Source organism: Saccopteryx leptura, chromosome 2 (assembly GCF_036850995.1).
Source record: "Saccopteryx leptura isolate mSacLep1 chromosome 2, mSacLep1_pri_phased_curated, whole genome shotgun sequence".
Classification (NCBI taxonomy): Eukaryota; Metazoa; Chordata; class Mammalia; order Chiroptera; family Emballonuridae; genus Saccopteryx; species Saccopteryx leptura.
In genome coordinates, this window is record NC_089504.1 from 250,976,736 (window position 1) to 250,999,725 (window position 22,990).

At 59.7% G+C, this 22,990-nt stretch overlaps 1 protein-coding gene across 2 annotated transcripts; it reads left to right on the forward strand.

Annotated features, from left to right (window-relative positions):
* Nucleotides 1-611: 611 nt before the first annotated feature.
* On the forward strand, nt 612-21,468 carry MMP17 (matrix metallopeptidase 17). 2 transcript variants are annotated; one of them, XM_066371216.1, is made up of 10 exons: nt 612-774; nt 8,033-8,165; nt 8,827-8,956; nt 9,376-9,659; nt 10,406-10,582; nt 11,852-11,942; nt 13,701-13,783; nt 13,887-14,039; nt 17,338-17,595; nt 18,141-21,468. In XM_066371216.1, exons 1-10 carry the CDS (start codon nt 649-651, stop codon nt 18,464-18,466), a joined length of 1,761 nt encoding a protein of 586 aa, XP_066227313.1. In that variant the 5' UTR covers nt 612-648; the 3' UTR covers nt 18,467-21,468. The 2 variants fall into 2 exon arrangements, with proteins under 2 accessions (XP_066227313.1, XP_066227314.1); XM_066371217.1 differs by lacking the exon at nt 612-774 and adding an exon at nt 820-851.
* The last annotated feature ends 1,522 nt before the right edge of the window (nt 21,469-22,990 follow it).

Sequence of the window (22,990 nt, forward strand, 5' to 3'; positions counted from 1 at the left end):
CTCCACCCTCGTTGACCACTGACCCCGCCGGACACCCATGCTCCTACCCGTGCCCCCACCGCTCCTAAACTTTCCCGGGAGCCTACCCCAAGCCTCCCACGCTAACCTCAGCCCCTCCCACAGTCCCGGCCCACAGCCCGCCCCCCACCCCCATGGCTCTCGCCCCCACCCCCCAGACTCCGCCGCTTTCCACTGCGGTGCAAGGGCGCCACCTAGCGGCCGCCGCCGCCGCGCGGGGTCGCCAACCGTGACCGCCCGGATCCAGACCTCGCGCGGGGTCCGAGCGGCAGCCGGGGTCAGCTCCCCGGGCAGCGGCCCGGACCCCTGGACTCAGCACCGACCCGCCCGCTCAGGACCGTGTTGGTTGGGGCACTCGGCAAACGCCTTCCTTCGAGCCGCCGCAGCCCGGTCCCCAGGAGGACTCGCGTAGCGGGCAGAAAGCGTTCTGAGCATCCCCGCGGAGCGCGGGGCGGGGGGGGGACCCTTTAAGGAGGTGGGCGGAGGCACGCTGACGGTTCATTAGCATATATTAGCATGTCCCGCCCCGCCCCGCTGCTGGGCGGCTCAGTCCGCCAGGAGAGGCGCGCGGGGCGCTCGGGACGCGGGGCGCGGGGACGTCCGCGCCGCGCCGCCAGCCCTGTGAGCGCGATGCCCGGCCCCCCGCGCCCCTGGGCCTGGGTCCCGCTGCTGCCGCTGCTGCTGCTGTTCCTACTGGGGGCCCGCGGGGGCTGCGCCGCACCCGCGCCCCGCGCCGAGGACCTCAGCCTGGGGGTGGTGAGTGCGCAGCCGCGAGGCGGTCCCGGGCGGGTGGACCCATCGGGCACCCTGGACCCATTTCCCCGGCAGCAAAGGTGAGGCGGCGCCGGGCCGAGTCTCGGACGCGCGCGCACCGGGTCTGGGAACTGGCGCCTATCCCTTCCTCGACCGGTGCGCTCGGAGCGCGCCGCAGTCGCAGGAGCTCGCGGAGGGAAGCGGGGGGCGCCTGGCCCGAGCTCCTTTCCCAGCTGGGAGCGGCCCGAAGGGGGACCCCAGGAGGGTCAGACAGGCACCGCAGCCCGGGGAGAAGTGCAGCCCGTGTGCGTTCCCGGGGGAGGGTGGGAGAGGGGCGCGCACCCACAACCGAGGAAAGGCCGGGGCTGCGGAGTGTGCGCACCCGGAACGCGGGCGGTTCTTGAGTTGGTTTCGTGAAAGGTGTTGGGGAGCGAGAGAGCCGCGCCCTCCCTCCTCCCCGGGCATGGATCTGGGCCCTGCGCCACCTCCACTTCCACTGCCAGGGCTCCCAGCCTTGCCCTGCTGCACCTATGGCTCTGTCTTAAGTGTGATGGAGTCCCCCTGCCGGTCCCGGGCTCAGATGCAACCCCAGCGTCTTCCCCGGCGCCCACGTCCTCCAACACCAGCTGTCTCAGTGGCTTGGGAGTCGAATTGGAGGCGGCGGCAGTGGCCTCTTCCCACTATCCCTCCCCCGTGCAGCCCACCAGGCTTGGAGCCTCCTCTGGACCTGGAAGATTTAGATCAGACTGTAAGGGTCCGCCAACCCCCAGGCCGGGCAGGCCAGGCAAGGGTGCCTGTGGATCAAGCAGATTCCTGTTGAGGTTTTCACCCTTGCAGCTGCCCTCGCTGCTCTCAGATGCAAGGATCCAGGTCAGGGTCCTTAGCGCCAGGGCGGCAAAAGGCCCACATACCCCGGTAGTCTCCTAAAGCGATGCTGGCGAGCCCCTCTCCCAGTGCCATTGGTATTATGGAGCTCCGGGGGGGATTTCAGACAGGCGGAGACATTTGGTTGGCATCTGCAACCCCGTGCTTGGCAGGACTTGGCCACGGGTTCTGCGTGAGAAACAGGCCCTGGCCTCCCCCATCTGGCTGCCCCAATCCTCAAAACCATCAGGGAGGGTGCAGTGAGGGTCCCTGCATACAGATGTTTGAGGGACCCCACAGTCAGCTTCCTCCCAACCAAACTGCCTCTGAGATTGTGTGCCTACACCTGTACCTCCTCCGGGGTCTTTGGAGCTGGGGGTTTCCTGGATACCCTTATGGAGCAAACCCTCGGGGGCCATCAGGTTTGGGCTGAGTGACAGTGGAACCCAGGCCTGGAAGGCTAATGGAGGTCAGAGTTGGGAGTTGGAACACCTGCGCAGCCAAATCCCTTCGTCACACCCAGTGCATGTCTGAAGATTCTCCCTGCCACCCTGTGACAGCGGCCAGGCACACCCGTCCCAGCTCCAGCCGGGCACCTCCTCCCCTACCTGCTTCTATGGACTCCCCAGCACCCAGGGGGTCACCCGGGTCGCACCTTTTGGGGTGCTCTGGGCAGAGGGATGTGGCTCCCAAGTTTGGTGCCCAGAGAGAGCAGAGCCCTGGCGTCCAGCCCAATGGAGAAGGCAGAGGATGCTGGCCTTGCTGGGAGAGTCCCCATCCTATGGAGGCCAGGGCCCTCTCTCCCTTCTGGTTTGGGAGAAGCTTTCTTGCCTTTTGCCCCTGGTTTGTGGCCAGAGGGTGGCCTCTGGTGGCCTTTGAGGGAATGACACCTCAGAGTCTGAGCCCCAGAGTGCAAAAGGGCTTGGAGACACGGAGATTTATGGGGAGCCGGACTCCTTCCCACCCCCCTCTGCAGACCACGGAGGGTGGGGGGGCCCACTGACTGGATACTCAGGTCTGCAGCCGCCAGTGAGGAGAAGGGCCCCTGTGTAAGTGCGACCCAGCGTCATCCTGACAGAGCTGAGCCCGTGGGTTGGAAGCAGTTGCTTGTCCCAGGAGGGTGTCCACCAGCCCAGCCCCCCAGCGTTAGCTGAGGAACAAAGCCAAACAGAGGATGGCCATCAGGCCAATGGAGTGGGACAGAAGGGCCCGTGCTGTGCTCTCCTGGGTCTGAGTTTGTCATTCTTTCTGAGTAGGTAATACCCAGAGCACAATACTGAGCTATGGGCAGGGCTATAGGAGAAATGCAGCGTCCCCTCCACCCTAGGGTCTGTCCAGAAGTGTCTGAGCACTGGGACCTTGTCCCCTTGTTTTCTCAGATGACAACGTGCCGCCACTGTGTGTGCCTGTTGTCTCCACCTTGCAATCTGTCCAGGAGGACAGTCTGTGTCAGATGGCACACCCTTTAGCCAGGAGCAGGTGCAGGCACGGACGTGCGGGTTGCTCCTAGTGTCATGCTGGGGCCAGGGGTGATGCCAGAGGTGCCTGGTGACGGCGAGTGCAGTGTGAGGACCAGGCCCTGCTGGACGGAGGCCTGGGGGACAGACTTGGTGTGTCATGTAGCATCCAGGCACGTTTCCCAACATGCCCTCTAAAGCAGGGGTCCCCAAACTTTTTACACAGGGGGCCAGTTCACTGTCCCTCAGACTGTTGGAGGGCCGTACTATAAAAAAAAACTATGAACAAATCCCTATGCACACTGCACATATCTTATTTTAAAGTAAAAAAAACAAAACGGGAACAAATACAATATTTAAAATAAAGAACAAGTAAATTTAAATCAACAAACTGACCAGTATTTCAGTGGGAACTATGCTCCTCTCACTGACCACCAATGAAAGAGGTGCCCCTTCCAGAAGTGCAGTGGGGGCCGGATAAATGGCCTCAGGGGGCCGCATGCGGCCCGCGGGCCGTAGTTTGGGGACCCCTGCTCTAAAGTTTCTGCTCCCAGCAACAGGGAGTTCTCATCACCTTGTACCACATGGCGTGTTGATGGTGGAACTTCCGCTCTCCTACACCTGGATGGGTGACAGGTTAGTGGCTGAGATGGTGTATGAGGCTGGCCCGGATGAACAGCACTGTCAGGGACCCAGTGTCTCCCAGGGGGCTGAGCAGGGCAGGGGTGATGGTGAGAGATGGGAGCCAGGATTTTGTTGGGGGCAGCCTGGCCCTCTCCTGGGGCCCGCACAGGTTGGGAGATGGCAAGAGTGACAGTCATTTTCCTCATCCTGGCCTCAGCCTGTGGCCTTTGGTCCCAGCGCCCTAGGAAGTTGTGGGCCCAATATAGCGCAGTGGAGAATCTGGCCATCTGCTTTTCGCCAGGAACCAGAGAGCTGGGAAGGGTTAACAGAGAGAAGATCATGTCCCCTCTGCTCCAGGCCCCTCCCCTACCCAGACGCTTTCTTATAAAAATAAGAACGGCCTAAGAGCCCCCCCACACACACACACTCCCTAAGCCCCGCCCCCAGCCTATTCCCATGCCCCTCCCACTCCCAAGCATGTCCTCAACTGGTGAGTTCAGGCTCTGGGCTGCCGGCCAACACTAAGGGACTAAGAAGCCTGTGTGGGCTTTGGTGTGGGAGCCAGTGTGGCCTGGGCAGGACTGTGCTGGACGCCTGTGGTTGAGCCGGGTGGGTGTCTGATCCCCTTTCATGGTGTGAATACCCGGCTGCTGCTCACGGTCTTCTGACCTGAGTCAGCACTGGCCTCAGTCTGCTCATCTGTACAATGGGGCCACAAGAGCAGGGCAGTGAGTCGTTACCTGGGTGATGCCCCTGAATGACTCACAGCAGCGTCTGGTGGGGAGTAAGTCATGTCCGAGGGGGGAGATGAGATGGGGAAGGCTGAAAGGATTTGGGGATGGGCAGGGTTCTTGAGCATCTGCGATTTTTGTCCCTTCGGTAAGGGCAGCCTGGGCTTCGGGAGAGGGGCTGCGGGTGCACATGAAGGGTGCTGCAGCTGTCCTGTAGTCACTGACAGCCACTGGGCCGCTCTCTAGCACCACCAGCTCTCAGAGGGGTGGGACTGGTTTGGACAGGATGCAGAGACAGGTGCCTGCTTCTTAGGTTCCCTCCCTCCCTCTTCCTGCCCCTCAGCCCCCTTCTGCTCCCCGAACTTCCCAGGCTGCCTCGGGGCCTTTGCAGGACCAGTTCCTTCACCTCCCTCAGGTCACCCCCAGGGTCATTCATCCCTGAAACCAGCGAAGGTGCCCTCACTTCGCACCACAGCACAGCAGTTACAGAACGAGCCCTGAAGCCACACGGCTCAGGTTCCACGTGTGACGGCGGGCAGGTGTCCTTACCTCTCTGTGCCTTGGTTTGCTCCTCTGTAAAATGGAGATAAAAGCATCCCCCTTCATGATTTCAGCAGTTTTTCATGGAGTGCCTGCTGCTTGCCAAGCACAAACAAACCCCACAGACATGCACCCCCATCCCTGAGGGGTGCGGTGTGCTTGAGGCAGGTTAGTGACGGAGAGTGTCCGGCCTCCGTTAGCGGTCAGGATCCCTCATCATAATGATTGTCCATGCTGTCAGTTGTTTCACTTGTTTATCAGGGGTCCCCACAAGACTATCGCTCCCGAGGGTGATGGTGAGGGGGGTCTCCCCAGTCTTTGCTGTCGCCCCAGCACCTGACACATGAACACTAGTAAGGGTGTGTCAATGGACTGTCCAAGGAGGGTCAGGTATCACCCAAGTGTCCAGCCACTCCCTGTGCTAATAATCAGGGCCTCAGTTTCCTCAGCTGTAAGTGGACCTAATGGTACCAGGAGGCTGGTGGTGTCCACTCAGAGATGGAATGTGGAGGGGGGCTGACAGTTCAGTCATCTGTCTCTAAGCTCCCTTGCAGAGATGCCAAATCCCAGGCCAGGGCAGCCTCAGGAACCAGGGCTGGCAAGGCAGGAGAGTGCCCCCACGTGGCACCAGGGGCCAGCATGTGTCCAGCAAGCTGGCCTCATTCCAGCCCTGCCCCCGCGTGCCTGCACGCAAGGCTCTTCTGTGCCGCCCCTTCCCCACCTTGGGAAGAGCTGCGTGATCAGCCTGCACAGCAAGGGCTTCGCGTTGACCAGTGTCCTGGCCTCACAGCGCAGGCCACTACCCTGCCCCTCGTGGCCAGCTGAGGGCACAGTGGAGGATCAGTATGCACTGCCCCCGGCGTGGTAGCTGCACCCAGGAAACATACTAAAGGTCACCGAGGGCACTTATGGGCGCAGGGACACATGTTAGCAGGGAGCACAGCCCAGATGCACGTGGTGCCCACTGGTGATCATTGTAAAACTGGGAGCATGGGAGAAGCAGGCGAGGGAAGGTTGGCGGTGACCATAGTGGCCGGCCGGGTGCCTGGGCAGGGCGCCCCCTCCCGGGCCTCAGTTTCCCTCTCTGCATACCGGCTCTGCTGGTGGGTACTTGGAAGAGGGGCAACCACTGCAGGTTGAGCACCCCTCCCCCTCCCCTGCTTTCTGGAAGGTTCAGTACCACCCTTCCCGGTGCAGCTTGTTGCCCTGGAGATGCGGGTACCTTGGCGATGGAACGGGGGAGGTCGGATGGGTGCATAGGAAGGGGATGCCCCCGCCCCACCCCGTGCGGCTCTGGACTCCTAGGTGTTGGGGGCGGGTCCCAGCCTGGTGTGGATGCAGCGCATGCATCCTGAGGGTGGGGGCCGCCTTGGCACCAGTCCCCCCCACAGGTACCCCAACCTTACCTAAGGTCTGCTGTCCTCGTGGTTAACACCCCCAAACCCCTCCCACCTCCTTCGCCTCCTCTGATGTTTCAAAATGTATTAACTATCAGGAAAAAAAATTTTTTTAACTCAGCTGCTTGGCACTTTGCCTGTGTCTTCCCGAGACGAGGATGAGCTGGCAGGTGGGGGAGGCTGGTTTAGACACCCGTCCCTGGGAGGGGAGTGGACCGGCTTTGTGAGACTCAAGCCATGGGGGAAAGGGTCTGCACAGGACAGGCAGGATGTCCGAGATGTAGGGTGCTGATCCCCAAGCCAGGCTTGCTGTAAGCGTGAGCCACCCCCAGTGGTCCCTCAGATTTGGCCTCGTTCCTACAGACTTGCACCCGGTGGTGGCTGCAAACTGTGTTGCTCCCCAGGCTCGGGAAGGTGCCGGTGGCGGCTGACCTGGGGGTGCAGCACCCACCCGAGTGGCACCTATACCGAAGCTCTGCCCCCTACCGCCACCTGTTGTTCTGCAAGTGGACATAGAGGCGGACACTCAGACCTGCAGCTAAAATCAGCTTTTCAGCATTGGCAAACGTTTTAAAGCCAGCTGAAGTGTTCCCGAAGCTTCTGAAAGCTAGAAGCATGGGGTCTCCTGGCCAGGCCACCAGGGACTAATGGGAGCAGCTCCTTGGTGAACCCCAGGGAGCCAGGGAGAGGGGGCTCGACTCAGTGCAGACACCCAGCTGTTATCACAGCTTACAGGCAGCCCACCCCGGGGGTGGGTGGTCCTCCCAGTGTGTCTTGTTGTGTCCTCACATCCGTCCTCCACCCACAGACAGGGAGCATCCCAGAGGGGTTGGGCAGCTTGCCTCAGTTGCACAGCAAGGAGGTGGCTGAGTGGGGCTTGAGCCCGGGCAGCCTTGCGTCATGTACATGCAGCTCGGCATCTCAGCCCATCGCCCTTCTCAGTGTGGGTTTCAGACCTCGGGTCTGAGACCTGCTACCTCACAAGTCAACGCAGGGCTTAAATTTGTCACGTTCAAGAACCTTTTCTTTCTTTTTTTTTCCTTTCTTTTTAAGTGAGAGAAGGGAAGATAATGAGAGACTCCCGCATGCGCCCTGACCAGGATTCATCCAGCAACCCTGTCTTGGGATGATGCTCAGAACCAATGGAGCTATTTTTAGCACCTGAGGCTGATGGGCTCAGACCAACCAAGCCATCCTCAGTGCCCAGGGCCACGCTTGAACACATCGAGCCAGGATGCAAGAGGGGAAGAGGGAGAGAAGGGGGAGAGAAGCAAATGGTCACTTCTCCTGTGTGCCCTGACCAGGAATCAAACGTGGGACGTCAGGTCGTTGCTCTCTCTACTAAGCCAACTGGCCAGGGCCTCAAGAACCTTTTCTAAATTTAATTTTCTTAAGTGTCCCCTGGGCATTTTGCTGCCTCAGGAGCAGTGAGGCGGGGCATGCTGCCTTGAGCAGCCATGCAGGGTGTAAACTGCTCACTCACCCTCCGGGGACATCAAGCACGTTAGGATCCATGTGCAGCAGCTGCCTGTAAAGGAACTTAAGGGAGGGGTAAGAGGTGTCTTCTGGGCTGATGAGGGGCTGGGGCTGGACGAGGCCTGCCCCTCACAGCAGCCCCCACCTCACCTTGCTCTGTTCTCTGCCTCAGGAATGGCTGAGCAGGTTTGGCTACCTGCCCCCAGCGGACCCTGCGACGGGGCAGCTGCAGACACAGGAGGAGCTGTTCAAGGCCATTGTGGCCATGCAGCGCTTTGCAGGGCTGGAGGCCACCGGAGTCCTGGGTCAGTCCCGAAGCCTGTTTCTCCTAACACCCCCTCTCTTCCAGCCTCTACGTGCCCCCAGAGCCTGCCCGTGGAGTGGGAGTTAGGGACAGGCCTACGGTCCCTAGGGCAGGACTGAAGAGTCCCACCATGTGAGAGCCCCTCTGTGGTCACCCTCACCCTCCAAACCAGGTGTGGGCACAGCTACACCCAGACCCCCATCTCCACTGCAGAGCAGGGGCTCAAACTCCATGCCCATAGGGACGAGGTGGCCCCCCAGGGCCTGTTGGAAACCTGCCCTGCGAGGCACCTGCCTGGAGCTGCCCAAACTCCCAGCCTTCCTAGAGAAAGCAGAAATCGGTGGTGGTGGGGGGGGGGGTCTAGTGAGCACCTCATTTTTTTACATGTTGGCAACGAATTCCAGTTTGTAAGGACCTTCTTCAGGCTGCGTGACAGGAACACATCTGTCCCCAGGCGTGTGTCACGGGAAATTCAGGAGGAGTTTGCAGTACTGATCCCCGTGGGTTTCCCTATGACTGGTCATAAGCCCTGCCACGAGCTAATAAATGGCCACCAAACTCGGTGTCCCACTTAGCTAGGGGGGACAGCCCTCGGGGCTGCTGGGCACCCCAGGCAGGGAGTGAGCTGGGCCTAGCTCCTGACCCCCACCGCCCCCCTGCAGACGAGGCCACCCTGGCGCTGATGAAAACCCCGCGCTGTTCCCTGCCCGACCTGCCTGCTGCGGCCCCTGCTCGAAGGAGGCGGCAGGCTGCAGCCCCAACCAAGTGGAACAAGAGGAACCTGTCATGGAGGTGGGCAGCTCCACCTGGCCTGTCCCAGTCTTAATGTGTGTGGGGGGTTGCTGAGAGAAATGCCCACACAGGGTTCTGTTCTCTCAGTTCTGGGGGGCTAGACGGCCAAGGTCCGGTGTGACAGGGCTGGCTTCTCCCAGGCTCTGCAGGGGAGTCCATCCCTGGCCCTGTCACTCCATCCTTTCTGGCTGTGTGTCCTATGAGGACGCCCTCTGTGAATTTAGGGTCCCCCCTAGTCCAGGGTGGTCTTGCCTCAATCCCTGCCTTAATCACAGAGCAAAACTCTATTTCCAAATGGACTCCCAACCCCCGGGGAAGGACAGTCCAGGAAGCACACTCCAGCCTGGGTGAGGGCATCTGGCCTGTCCTGGTGACCTGCCCCTCAGCTCTGGTCCCACCTGCCCACCCGCCTGCCCTAGGGTACGCACATTCCCAAGGGACTCGGCCCTGGGCCGCGACACAGTGCGGGCGCTCATGCACTACGCCCTGAAGGTCTGGAGCGACATCACGCCCCTGAACTTCCATGAGGTGGCGGGCAATGCCGCTGACATCCAGATCGACTTCTCCAAGGCTGACCACAATGACCGCTACCCCTTCGACGGCCCCGGTGGCACGGTGGCCCATGCCTTCTTCCCAGGCGACCACCACACCGCAGGAGACACCCACTTTGATGACGACGAGACCTGGACCTTCCGGTCCGCAGGTGCGTCTAGGCTGAGCCCTGGGGACCCTGCATGACCCAAGTGGTCCCAATGGACCCCAGGGTGTTGGGGCCACACGACCCCGTGAAGCTGGGGGACCTCCAGGCGTCCAGACCCCATACACACCTGTCAGTTTTTGAGGACGACTGAGCAGTTCCAGTTCAGGTCGACTCTGCCCTGCCGTCCCCTGCAGTGACCCCAGCGAGCTAGGATGGGCTGGGCTTGTAGGCCCGGGACAACAGGACAAGGCTTCCTGGGCCTTCCGACCATCTGCGTGGGCCTGTCCTCGTCCCAGTCTCAGTTGCCAGGAGGGATTAGGAGCCACGAGGCCTAGCCACGGCACCCGTCCTGCCGAGTCCTAGCAGGCAGAGAAGCCACAGGTTCCCAGGGACCACAGCCATGTGGCATTAGTCCGCACATGGGCCTTACAGGAGGGGAGGAGCCCTGGCTCTGTGGGGCCTGGGAGACCTACAGCAGGCTCTGTGACCTGGGGTCCAGATGGCCTGCCAGGCCTGAGGCATTCACTGTTTGGCCTGTACAGACAGGGTTGCCTCAGACCTTTCCTAGGGACCCCAGGCCTGAGGGCCCCTGTCGACCCCATAGGGCCGCTGCAGGAACCCAGACAAGCCCTGAGGGACGGCACAGACACTTCCTGCCCAGAATCTGCCCCGAGGTTACCCGGCCTGTGCGTAGGAGCTCGTCCTGCCCCTGCAGCCCTCCTGTGGCTCACTGCTCCCCATGTCCCCAGATGCACAGGGCATGGATCTGTTTGCAGTGGCTGTGCATGAGTTTGGCCACGCCATCGGGCTGAGCCACGTGGCAGCCACACACTCCATCATGCAGCCCTACTACCAGGGTCCAGTGGGCGACCCGCTACACTATGGGCTCCCCTACGCAGACCGGGTGCGCATCTGGCAACTATATGGTGAGTGCTCCCTGCAGAGCCAGCACAGGCACCCCGAGGGTGGGGGCAGAAGCGGGGGGCCCCTGGGCGCAGAGCTCTCAGGAGGGGAGCTCTGCCCACCTCTGGCACCCCGTCTGATGTGCGCACGTGTGTGGTATAAACAGGCCACTGTCACCCAGGGTCCCAGACTCTCCCCCAAGCCTCAGAGCCCGGACATAATCCCACATCCAAGCCACAGGTGGTCTCAGGTATGACAGCTGGCATGAGGGTGTCCCAGGCCCCGCGCACAGCACCTGTGTCTTAAATAGTCCAGGTGTTACCACCCGTGAGGTGGGAGCTGCTGACCCCTTTACTGTGGGAAAGCCAAGGCCGGATAACAGGTGACCCTGTAGGTAGTGGCTGACCACCAGAACTGGCCCTGAGCCAGCTGTGGGGCTCCCTCTGCTGGTGACATGTGGGAAATACAGTGGAAGGGGCCCATCCTGGGAACCCGCTGCCGCCCCAGTGAAATCTGCTTCTGCTCCCCACCTCTAAGGCCCCCCCCCTGCAGGCCTCCCCTCCCTCCCTGTTCTCCCTAGCACCCTCCACCCTCCAGTATCTGGGTTATTTTACTGTGGTAAGATTTACCGTTTTAAGTTGCCCCCAATCTGACAGCATTCTACACACGCAATGTGGTGCAGCCCCCACCCGTCTGGTTCCAGGAGCGTTGCCGCCCTCCCCCACCCTCCACAGTCACAGCTGCCTCAGCCCCTGGCCACCACCTTCTGCCCCCTGTCCCCCTCCATGGACCTGCCTGTTCTGGGCATCTCATGTCACGGGAATCAACACAGTGTGTGGGCTTCTTTCCCAGAGTGACCTGTTTTCGAGGTTCAGCAGCATCCTGGCCAAGGGAGGGCAGACAGTTCTTTGTCCCTTTTTAGGGAAGAATGTCCATTCATGTGTGAATGGACATCTGGGCCGTCCCCACCTTCAGCCATTAACAGTCACGCTGCTGGGAGCCCCACATGCGAGTTTTTGTCTGAACACACCTGTCTCCTGTCCTTCGGGGGTCTGGACCCAGGACCGGAGTCACGGGCAGGGGGCGGCTGAGGTACCTGCGTCTCAGACTCGCCACTGGCTCTGGCCAGGAGTGAGGCCTGTGCTGCTCACACTGCAGCCGGTGCCGACCGCGGGGCAGGCACGTGTCTGTCTGCCCAGCAGCCTTGGGTTCACCCTGGGGTTCCAGGCAGGGTGCTGGGGTTAGCGGGGGGTGGGCGAGCTGGGCTCCATGCAGCCTCCCTGTCTCCACAGGCGTGCGGGAGTCCATGTACCCCACCGCACAGCCGGACACTGAGGAGCCTCCCCTCCTGCCGGAGCCCTCCAGCAATCGGTCCAGCACCCTGTAAGTGCGGTCCCTGTCTGCCCGGAAGCAGCATGGCCCCCAACAGTGGCTTGGCATGTTGAGCCTTGAGCCCTGAGCAGTGCTTTGTTCCTAACCCCGCCCCCAGACAATGGAGGCGCACCTGCTCCCCCAGCCCAGGCGTGCAGAGGTTGAGTTTTACATGTGTGGTGTGCTCTCGGCCTCTGTCCTGTAACAAGCACCCTCCCCCTTAACATCAGACTACCATCATTTCAAAAGCTTGGAACTGTGTGAGTCAGGAATTCAGACAGAGTATGGAAGGGCAGAGGGACTGGTCACTGGTCCACAGTGGGGGAGGCGTTGTCACTGGTGGCTCAGAAGACATGATGCCTGGGCTAGGGCAGGCGGGATGCCCATGCACACACTCATGTGGCCAGGGCATGAACCTGAAGTTGAAGAGGTCGTGTCCCAATGGAGCATCCTGAGAGCCGGGGAAAGCTGCCTGCCTTTTAAGATTGAGCCTCGGAGGTCACTTCACTGAGTCCTTGGGTTAAAGAGTCACTGCTCTCAGCCCTGGCCAGTTGGCTCAGTGGTAGAGCATCGGCCTGGCGTGCAGGAGTCCCGGGTTCGAATCCCAGCCAGGGTGCCCAGGAGGAGTGCCCATCTGCTTCTCCACCCCTCCCCCTCTCCTTCCTCTCTGTCTCTTCCCCTCCCGCAGCCAAGGCTCCATTGGAGCAAAGTTTGCCCAGGCGCTGAGGATGGCTCTGTGGCCTCTGCCTCAGACGCTAAAATGGCTCTGGTCACAACGGAGCAATGCCCCCTGGTGGGCATGCTGGGTGGATTCCAGTCGGGCGCATGTGGGAGTCTATCTGACTGCCTCCCCGTTTCCAACTTCAGAAAAAAAAATACAAAAAAAAAAAAAAGAGTCACCGCTCTCATGGGCTGGCATAGACCCCCTTAGTGCAGCAAGAGCCATACCTGCCCCCCACTAACTGCCCAGCATACCTCTGTGCACCACCTTTGTGTTTGCATAACATGCTAAGCACAGATAGAGACATTTAGGCTTATTTGGTTTCCTTTGTTTTCAAAAATGGTTTTATACGTTCCTCACTTAGTCCTTGACGTCATGCATTTCTGTAAGACGTGACTCCCAACTTTCTTCGTCACATCACCTGTTGAATAAGTCACCTGTACCGACAGTACACAGTTCTTCACTGAAAGAGGCTGCAGTGAAGTCAGCCCCTCCCTGTGAATGCCCCCCACACACGTGAGAACATGGGTGTTAGATACACACATGTCCAACAGTGGGCCCAGCGTGCACTGGCTTTTGCCTGCGGGCCCATTGTAAGTGAAGATGGGATTCCCTGAGAGCTGCCCCCACACTATGGGGCTTGAGCCCTGCCCTGTTCTCAGCTCTGTGACAGGCAGACATTCCTGTTGCTGACTTGTCACGGTCACATTGCCCCGAGTTCCCCCGAGGGCAGAGCCACAGAGCCACACTGCAGCAGGGTCCCTGGCATGGTGGTCAGTGTTTCAGTGGACAGTGGCTGGTTGGCTTCTGGAGGCCACACTAGCCATCTACGAGAGCACCAATCTGTCCAAATGCCCTGGTGCTCTGCTCACTTGGGGTCCCGCCTTGGCCAACCTAACCGGGGGAATCTGTTTTAAATTTGCATTTCTGTCTCTACACAACTGCTTTACGACTCAGAGCTGGGGGCCTGGCACAGGGCTCTCTTGGAGACACACTTGCAGCAGCTCAGGATGGTGGCTGCCTGGCCCACCAGCTTTGTCTGTCCCCAGGCCCAGGAAGGACGTGCCACACAGGTGCAGCACTCACTTTGACGCGGTGGCCCAGATCCGTGGCGAGGCCTTCTTCTTCAAAGGTAAGCCCTCTGCCAGGGTCCAGCACCAGGGGTAGATGGGGACCCTGGGCCCAAGGCCCCGGGCCCCGGCCCATCACCTGCAGCCGTGCCCCTGTCCCCACAGGCAAATACTTCTGGCGACTGACCCGGGACCGGCACCTGGTGTCACTGCAGCCGGCACAGGTCCACCGCTTTTGGCGGGGCCTGCCACTGCACCTGGATGGCGTGGACGCCGTGTACGAGCGCCCCATCGACCACAAGATTGTCTTCTTCAAAGGTGGGTATCCGCCTGGCTGCTCCCGGGACCCCTGAGCTTGCGTCTGCATGGGAGGCAGCCCCGTGGTTTGCTCCAAGCCCCGTGCAAGGAGCAACCCGTTCACTTGTGTACCCGCCAGTGCGTGTTTGCTGAGCACCTACTCTGCCCTGCGCTGTGAGGATCCGCAGGTACACAGGGGACAGAGCACACCTTCCCTGCCCTCATTCTCTTAGGGAGCACACAGCAGCCACAACTGATGAGGAAGTTAATTCTGGTGGACCTATGGAAACAGCCTGTGCAGAGGCCTGGAGCAGGAAAGGTCCAGCTGAGTACAAAGAGGGTGATGAGGCTAGAGCCAGGTGAGGGGCGAGAATGTAGGGCTCTGAGTGCAGTGGGGAACCATGTCCAGGTCTGTGTGTCAGTCCACAGAGGCAGGTCCACCAGAGGAGGGGAGTCACTGCATCTTCACAGACCCACTCCTGGGGCAGAGCTGAGGTTAAGCACAGCAGCCCCTGCTCCTGGGGAGAGTGCTGTCAGTTTGGGGAGACGGCAGAATGGGCAGGGGGACAGTCCTGAGCCCTGTTAGCTCTGGGACATGGGGGCTGCAGGCCTTCCTCTATCACACGCACTGTGCATGCAGGTGCTGTTGTGTTTGGGGGTGACAGGGCTGGAACCCCCTCAGAGTGAAGCTGTCCTGCTGCCCTGACCCAAGCTCCCCAGCCCAGCCTCTGTGTATGGGGCCCAGGGCCCAACCCCCACACTCTCCATGGGGTCCCCACCTGCTAACCTCGCTGCCCAGGGCTGGCCACAATCACGGTGGTGACCCTGCACTGCGGTATCTTCTAAACTTAGATGATTTCCCAACACGTAGAAACCAGAGATCCCGCACTTAAGTCCACGGCTCCAGCTTGGACATGTTGGCAGTGTGGCCCCTGGGGACCTGTGCTTCTGCTTTGCTGCCCCGTCCAGTCACCCCACCCCGGCCTCACAGCCTTCCCTGATCACTGTGTCTGTGCGGGGTTGTCACATCCAGCATCCCCGCCCCTGCTCATGGGCATGTCAGTCTCTGGCAGAGAATTTTTATTTTTAATTGTGGTAAAGACCACAGAACATAAACGTACCACCTTGACCACGTGTAAGTGCACAACTCGGTCACTCACAGTGTTGTGCAGCCACCGTCACCTCCAAAGGTCTTCCCAACAGAAACTCTGTCCCCCCAGTGGTAGGCACCCACCATCTCCTCTCTTTCCCCATGAATGTGACATTCCCTGATATAAGTGGAATTGTGCACCATTCTTTCCTTTTGTGACTGGCTTATTTCACAGATCACATGTTCTCCGGGTTCATCCACGTAGCAGGTGTCAGAATTCCCTTTCTCCCTAGCCAGGTACCTCAGTTGGTTAGAGCATCATATTGATAGGCCAAGGTTGTGGATTCGACCTCCCCCTCCCCTGTGAGGGCACATACAACAATCAACCAGTGAATGTGTGAATAAGCAGAACAAGTTGATTGTTTCTCTCTCTCTCTCTCTCTCTCTCTCTCTCTCTCTCTCCCTCTCCCTCCCTCTCCTTTCCTCGCTCTAAAAAAAGTCAATTAAAAAAAAATTTTTTTAAAGATTCCCCTTTTTGGCCCTGGCCAGTTGGCTCAGTGGTAGAGTGTTGGCCTGGCGTGCAGGAGTCCCGGGTTCGATTCCCGGCCAGGGCACACAGGAGAAGCGCCCATCTGCTTCTCCACCCCTCCCCCTCTTCTTCCTCTCTGTCTCTCTCTTCCCCTCCCGCAGCCAAGGCTCCATTGGAGCAAAGTTGGCCCGGGCACTGAGGATGGCTCTATGGCCTCTGCCTCAGGCGCTAGAATGGCTCTGGTTGCAACAGAGTGACGCTCCAGATGGGCAGAGCATCGCCCCCTGGTGGGCATGCCGAGTGGATCCCGGTCGGGCATATGCGGAAGTCTGTCTGACTGCCTCCCCGTTTCTAACTTCAGAAAAATACAAAAAAAAAAAAGATTCCCCTTTTTCAGGCCGAATCACATTCCACACGTGGATGGACCACGTTGTGTCTATCATCTGTCTGTGGGACACACTTGGATATTGTAACTAATGCTGTTGTGAACATGTGTGCAAATGCCTTTTTTTTTTAATTAATTTTAAAGAGGAAGGAGGAGAGAGAAACATCGATTCATTGTCCCACTTATTCATGCATTCATTGGTTGATTCCTCTTTGTGCCTGGACGAAGGATCGAATCTATAGCCTTGGCGTATCGGGATGATGTTTAGCCAGCTGAGGTACCCGGTCAGGGCCGACGAATGTCTGTTTGATGTCCTGCTGTCACCCCTGGGTATAGACCCAGAACCGGGTTCATAGTTCCCACGGTACTTCTGTGTGTGATTGAGGAACCACCACACCTTTTCAGAGGCTTCCCCGTCCATAGAACCATGATGTCCCACATCCTCACCAACACGTGTGTGTGTGTTGTTTTCCGGGTTTTGGGACTGGCGGTCCAAGTGGGTATCAGGTGGTGGGTACCTCACTGTAGCTTTGATGTGTGGTTTCCCTAGTAATTAGTGATGCTGAGCCTCTTTTCGTGTGATCAGCAGCCATTCAGGTTATCTTCTTAGGTGAAATGTCTCTTCTAACCCTTTTGTCCAGCAAAGGGTTTCTGAATGTTTTGCTTCCTCTTTTTTTACTGAACAACAAGGTTGATCATTGCTAAGCCAGAGGGGGAGGACATGACGCCACCCACCCTGCCCTACTGGCAGAGCTGTGCCACCCCAAGCTTCCACTACAGCATCGAGGACTCACCCAGACGCCCCTTAAATGGTTTTTCTGGAAGTTTAACGTACAGGCTTGACGTTCTGGGTGATGTCGGAGAGTGCTGCTTGTGTGTGAAGTCCGGCAGAGGTGGGCACACGCTCATCTGGGGGGATCCTGCCCGAGGGCCTGTCTTGTCTTTGCCACAAAGATGCTCCCAGCTCACCTCCTTGCAGAAGCGGATGAGGCAGAACCAATAAAGGGCGTCTCGTGGGCTGTTACTCATCCCACGTCTGCAGAGTGGTTGCCTTCTCAGAACCTGGGAGCTCACACTGCCGGCAAGTGGAAGGACCCCCCTGCCAGGCACAGGGCAGGTGCTTAGGCACAGGGCAGGTGCTCAGGCATGGGACAGCTGTCAGGCCCATAGCAGGTGCTCAGTAAATACTCATGAGAACTGGCGGGTACTGTGGGGTGGGGGCAGTGGCATGGGGGTGGGTGACCTGGAAGAGAAGCAGGGCTGGGGCCCCCGCCGGCAGGTGGGCTGAGCCCCAGCCGGCTCTTTCTCTCCCCAGGAGACAGATACTGGGTGTTTAAGGACACTAACGTAGAGGAAGGATTCCCGCGGCCCGTCTCCGATTTTGGCCTCCCGCCGGGTGGCGTCGACGCTGCCTTCTCCTGGGCCCACAATGACAAGACTTATTTCTTTAAGGACCAGCTGTACTGGCGCTACGATGAGCACACGCGGCGCATGGACCCCGGCCACCCAGCCCGGAGCCCCCCATGGAGGGGTGTCCCCAGCACGCTGGACGACGCCATGCGCTGGTCTGACGGTGAGCCAGGGTGGGCCTGAGGGCAGGGCACGGCCTCCGTTCCCCCCACCTATAGACAGGGTGCCAGAGAGGGGGGCTAGGAGAGGTCCCGAGCCAAGGACAGCACCTGGGCACTCGTGGCCGCCAACCCCCAGGGAATGGGGACGCCCTGCTGGCAAGCCCTGTCCTCTCATCCATCCCTGACCTGGCGGTAGAGAATGTCCACCGTCCCCACAGGGGCAGCTCCCTGAGGACGGAAGTTTCTTCTGCTCGGTTTTCAAAGCTGTGTTCCCCAACACGTAGGACGGCCTGGTGCATGGTGGGCCCTCGATAGTGTTCCATAGGAAAGAAAGCCCAGGGTGTCTCATCTGTCCCCCTGCCTGCAGGTGGCCCCCCAAGCTTTCCTGGGCCTGTGAGGCTCTGGTCCCGCCACGTCCAGACTCTGACCCCCTAGGACGATCCTGCCTTCCCTGTGTCCCTGTAGCCCTGCCCCTTGACCCTCCTGCTGTCCAGCCTGTGTCTCAGGCACCGCAGTGTGTAGCTCAGCCACTTCCCTCTCCCCCCAGGGGCCGCTTACTTCTTCCGCGGCAGGGAGTACTGGAAGGTGCCGGACGGCGAACTGGCAGTGGCACCCGGGTACCCGCAGTCCACGGCCCAGGACTGGCTGGTCTGCAGGGACCCACAGACTGACCCTGAGGGTGCGGACAGAGAGGCGGGGGCCCATGCCCTGCCCGGACAGCATGACCATAGCCACTCGGAGAATGGCTACCAGGTGTGCGCCTGCAGCTCCACAGCCTCCCGTCCGCCAGGGGCCCAGGGCTTGCTGCTGGCCACCATGCTGCTGCCGCTGCTGAGCATCCTGTGGAGAGTGGCCTGGGCCCCGGCGCTCTGACAGCCAACACTGGCCTGCAAGAGGACAGACGGGTCACCGCTCAATGCCACACAGGGCAGGGACTCGTGCCCCAACGTCCAGCACCCAAAGGAAGAGCTCCCAGAGAATGGCCGGGCAGCCTTGGGGACCTAGACTTACAGCCTCTGAGCCAAGTCACCATCTCAGCCTCCCAGATGGATGGGCGGCCCAGAGCGCTGCCTCTCAGCCGGTCAGCACTGACTTCCAGCACAGGAGTCCCATCCCCATGCTTTCCTGCCTCCACCTGCCCTGGCCCGATGGCCAGCGAGAGCCGGGAGGTGCTGTCAGGCTGGGTGGGGACGGGGAGACGCTGTCTTTCCAGCCCGCAGAGCCTGGTCACGCAGAACGTCACTGAGCGATCGGACAGGCAAGGCTGGGGGCCTTCACTTGGGACCCAGAGAGCACAGCTCGGCTAGCACCCTGCTCCATCATGTCCACACTGCCCGCCTGGTCCCTGGTGCTCCCGCCTGCCCCCAGGGGCTTTGTCCCCGGTCCCAGCGGTCCTGTGCCATCGCCTTGCTCAGGGCAGCGCACAGCATTCAGACGAGCTCCCAAGCTGGGGCCACCACTGGACTTCCATGTGACACCCACAGATAAACACGGTATCCCTGCTTCCTGCCTGTTCAGGTTCCGCACCCTGATGCCCCGCCCCCAGGCAAAGGCTGCGGATGACCATCCTCCAGGCCAGGATCCTGGACCAACCTGCGCTCAGGTGGTGGGGGTTCCAGGGTGGGCTGCATGGTGGTCACTTCCTAGGCCATCCTCCAGGCACCGTCCTTTCTGGCATTTCCTCGATGACTCCATGTCCCCGGGGTCACAATGCCCATTTCACAGATGGGTGAGTGGAGGCCAGCTCAGGAAATGAGCCCCTGCCTATAGGCCGGGGTCATGTCAGGTCTCAGATCGGATGCTCTGGCACGTTCGCCAAAGCTTGGTGGAGCACCTGCCTGGACGTGCGGGACGAGCTGTCTCCCATCCTTGGGAGGCACCTGGGACGTGCCTGCCAACCCAGCGTGCCAGCCGCAGGGCATGCAGGGCGGTCGCTTCGCCTTCTGCTCCTCCTGCTCCAGCTCCATGTCCAGGGTGGTAGCCCCCTCCCACCAGAAGGAGCCCACCACCCACACGGGCACAGAACCCATATTCCTGAAGGGCAGGGTATACTGGACCAGGAGGTGCCTTCTTATACCCAGAACGAATGTGGGGCCCTGTCAGGAAGCGATGAGTCACTGAGGAGCAACAGGCTGTCAGATGGGCTCAGAGACAACCTCCGGGAGCTGGCTGGTTCACAGCAGTCACCCCACCTGAGGTGTGAGGTAGACTGCTTTGAGGAGGTCCAGGAAGGCCACCCGAGCAGAAGCAGGAAAGAGGAGTTGGTTCTGCATGGTGGGGGACAGGAGCAGCAGGTGCAGACATCATGGACTGGTGGGCCAGCCTGGGTGGAAGGCCCTGCGTCCTCCCACCAGTGAACTCAGAGGGCAGGGCCATCCCTGTGGGGCATGGACTTCACGCCCTGGCTAGGGAAGTCACCATTGAATTTCCTCACTATCTCGAGGGAGATGCAGGAACAGTCCTGCTTCTCGGATGAGGGCGCCCCCTCACCTGGCACCCAGGTAACCTGGGATGCATGGCTGCCACAGCTGGCAGCAAGCTCCAGGCAAAGCCCTGTGCTCACTGAGCCAAGCCAGGCTGCCAAGTCCCCTGTCCCTGTGTCCACTATCTGGTGGGAGGAGTCTGCCTGTCAGACCAGACCAGACACACCGGGGGTCCCTCCCCACTCCTTTAGGGTTCCTCTGCCTACCCCGTACCCCATGGTCCCACATCATCTCCAGTGGCCGGCTGGGGGAGCCCTGTGCATTTGGGGAAAGGGCACAGAGAGGGTGGGCAGGCGCATAGCCCTGAGGGGCAGAGCAGACCGTAGGCCAGGTCTGCAAGAACCCAGCCTGTCACGGCAGCTGGTCTTACTGTTGTGTTAAATCCAAATGCTTTTATAAAACTTTCCCACCAAATCTCTCATGTGAAGACGTGAGCTGGAGGCTGAGTTTCTGACTTTTGTGTTGGGTTGTGAGGGACAAGTTAGTAATGACATGGCAGTTTCCAAACACTTTCCTGTGTATTTCCTGCACACTAGGGCTTTGTCCCAAGGTCAAACCAGGAGATAATGGGGCTGGTTAGACCCCTCAGCCGGTTTCTGCATTTGTCCCAGTACCCTCTGCTAGTAAGACCCAACCCGGCCGCGCAGGCGCGCTCAGCAGCCCCGGTTTCGTTCCCGAGGCCCCCCATGGCTCCTCGGTCTTCCCTTGACCTCCATCCACGACCTCAGCACTCCTGGAGGTCTGAACATGGTGGGCTGGCTGTCCTGTAGACTGTCCCTTGATGCCAGCAGCCCAACAGGTCCTCACAGAGGCCTGTTCTGCATCTGGCAAGAATGTCACAAAGTGATGCTCCCCACAGTCGAATTTCAACTTTAGGTGAGTCACCCTTGAAACACCTGGAGATTTCGTGTGAAATTGTGGGTTTTCAGCCAAAGTCTATTTTTATCCCTGGCTGTGCTGGTTCTACACGGAGAAGCTGTGCCCGCTCCCCCTCTCCACCCCTTGCTGGGACACCGCAGCCATGGTGACAGACCCAGAGAGGTTCCTCAGAAAGGAGGTTAGAGGACTTGTGCCACATCAGGGAGGGGCAAGGACCCCAGGTGAGGTCACCAGGCACAGGTGTTGGTTGAGCTCAGCATGACTTGGCCTTGCGAGCAAACATACGTGTTCCTGTGGGTGTGGGTGTCACGTTTACAAAACGTGACCTCAGGCCAGAACCCATGTTGCAGGTGGGGAAAACACAGCACTTGTCATACTTAGCTCAGGGGACCCTAGCGAACGCTGCAGTCTGCGGGCTCAGCCTGACTCCGTCCTTGAGGCTGGGAGTCCCAAGATCAAGGTGCTGGCAGGTTTGGTTTCTGGGGACGGCCACTTCCCCTCCGGCAGACACCACCTTCCTGTGTCCTCAGGCGGCAGAGAGGATTCTGAACTTTTTTTTTTTTGGTATTTTTCTGAAGTGAGAAGCGGGGAGGCAGTCAGACAGACTCCTGCGTGTGCCCTACCAGGATCCACCCTGCTTGCCCACCAGGGGACGATGCTCTGCCCATCTACGGTGTTGCTCTGTTGTAACCGGAGCCATTCTAGCGCCTGAGGTGGAGGCCATGGAGTCATCCTCAGCACCCAGGCCAACTCTGCTCCAATGGAACCTTGGCTATGGCAAGGGAAGGGAGAGACAGAGAGGAAGGAGAGGGGGGAGGGGGCAGAAGCAGATGGGTGTTTCTTCTGTGTGCCCTGGCCGGGAATCGAACCTGGGACTTCCACACACTGGGCCGGTTCTAGACTCTTGATTGATGATTGATTGATTGGAGAAAGAAACATCAATCTGTTGTTCCACTTATTTATGCATTCATTGGTTGATTCTTGTATAAATATGTGCTCTGACCAGGGATCAAACCCTCATCCTTAGTGTATTGGACAGTGCTCTAACTGACAGGTACTCGACCAGGGCCTGGTCTCTTCTGATAATGACACTAGTGCCATCGTGAGGGCTGGACACTCATGCCCTCACCTAAATTTAATCACCTCCCAAAACCTCACCTCCTAACACCTTCCCATTGGGGATTGGGGCTTTTACATAACACCTTTAGGAATACAGATATTCAGCCTGAGACTCACAGGGCTACATCACGGTGGGACTGAGATGCAGCTCACCCCCTTCCACCATCTTCCTGGAAGTAGGTTGCGGGAGATCAGGGGGATCGTTGCCCCTAAGAAGAAGGAGGAGGATGTGGTTCCTAGTACTGTTCTGCACTTGAAGTCACTTGACTCGAGGGAAGGTGGTTATTTCCATTTTCTAGAAAGAACACAGAGGCTGGTGGAGCGGCAGGTGTTCAGAGGGTAAAGGGCCAGAATGAAACCCCATGGTCACGTCCAAAGGTTCCGCTCCAACTTGTGTGGCTGGCTGGGCCCTGTGCCCGGGTAGGTGTGGCAATGGGGTGGCAGCCGCTGGCCAGTCCACGTTGGAGCCCCCAGGATGTGAGCAGGGTTTCCTCTAGGGCTGTGGGGACTGAACCAGGCTGGCTGGTGTCCTCCCCAACCCCCAGCCCCAGCAAGAACTGGGCCCCTGCTGGCTCTGCGGTCCCTTGCTGCCTCTAGTCTACTGCATCACGAGTCACCCAAACCTGGTGGTTTACACAACACCGCTATCTACTGTCACGTTTCTGGAGGTCGCCTGGGTTTCCCTGAGCGGTTCTTGCCCAGGGGCTGTTGCCCCATGATGCTGGGTATCTCAGGAGCCTCTCCTGTGGCCTGGGCTTGCTCACAAGGTGGCTGGGTCCTGAGTCCCAGCAAAGACTTGGGCGGAACCTGTGTCACTCTCATGACCGTGTCTCGGGGTGACCTCCGCCAGTCCCACAACTTCATGTGGGAAACCAAAGCCCTGAACTCCCCAATGTGCCCCCTCCCGAGGCCGCGG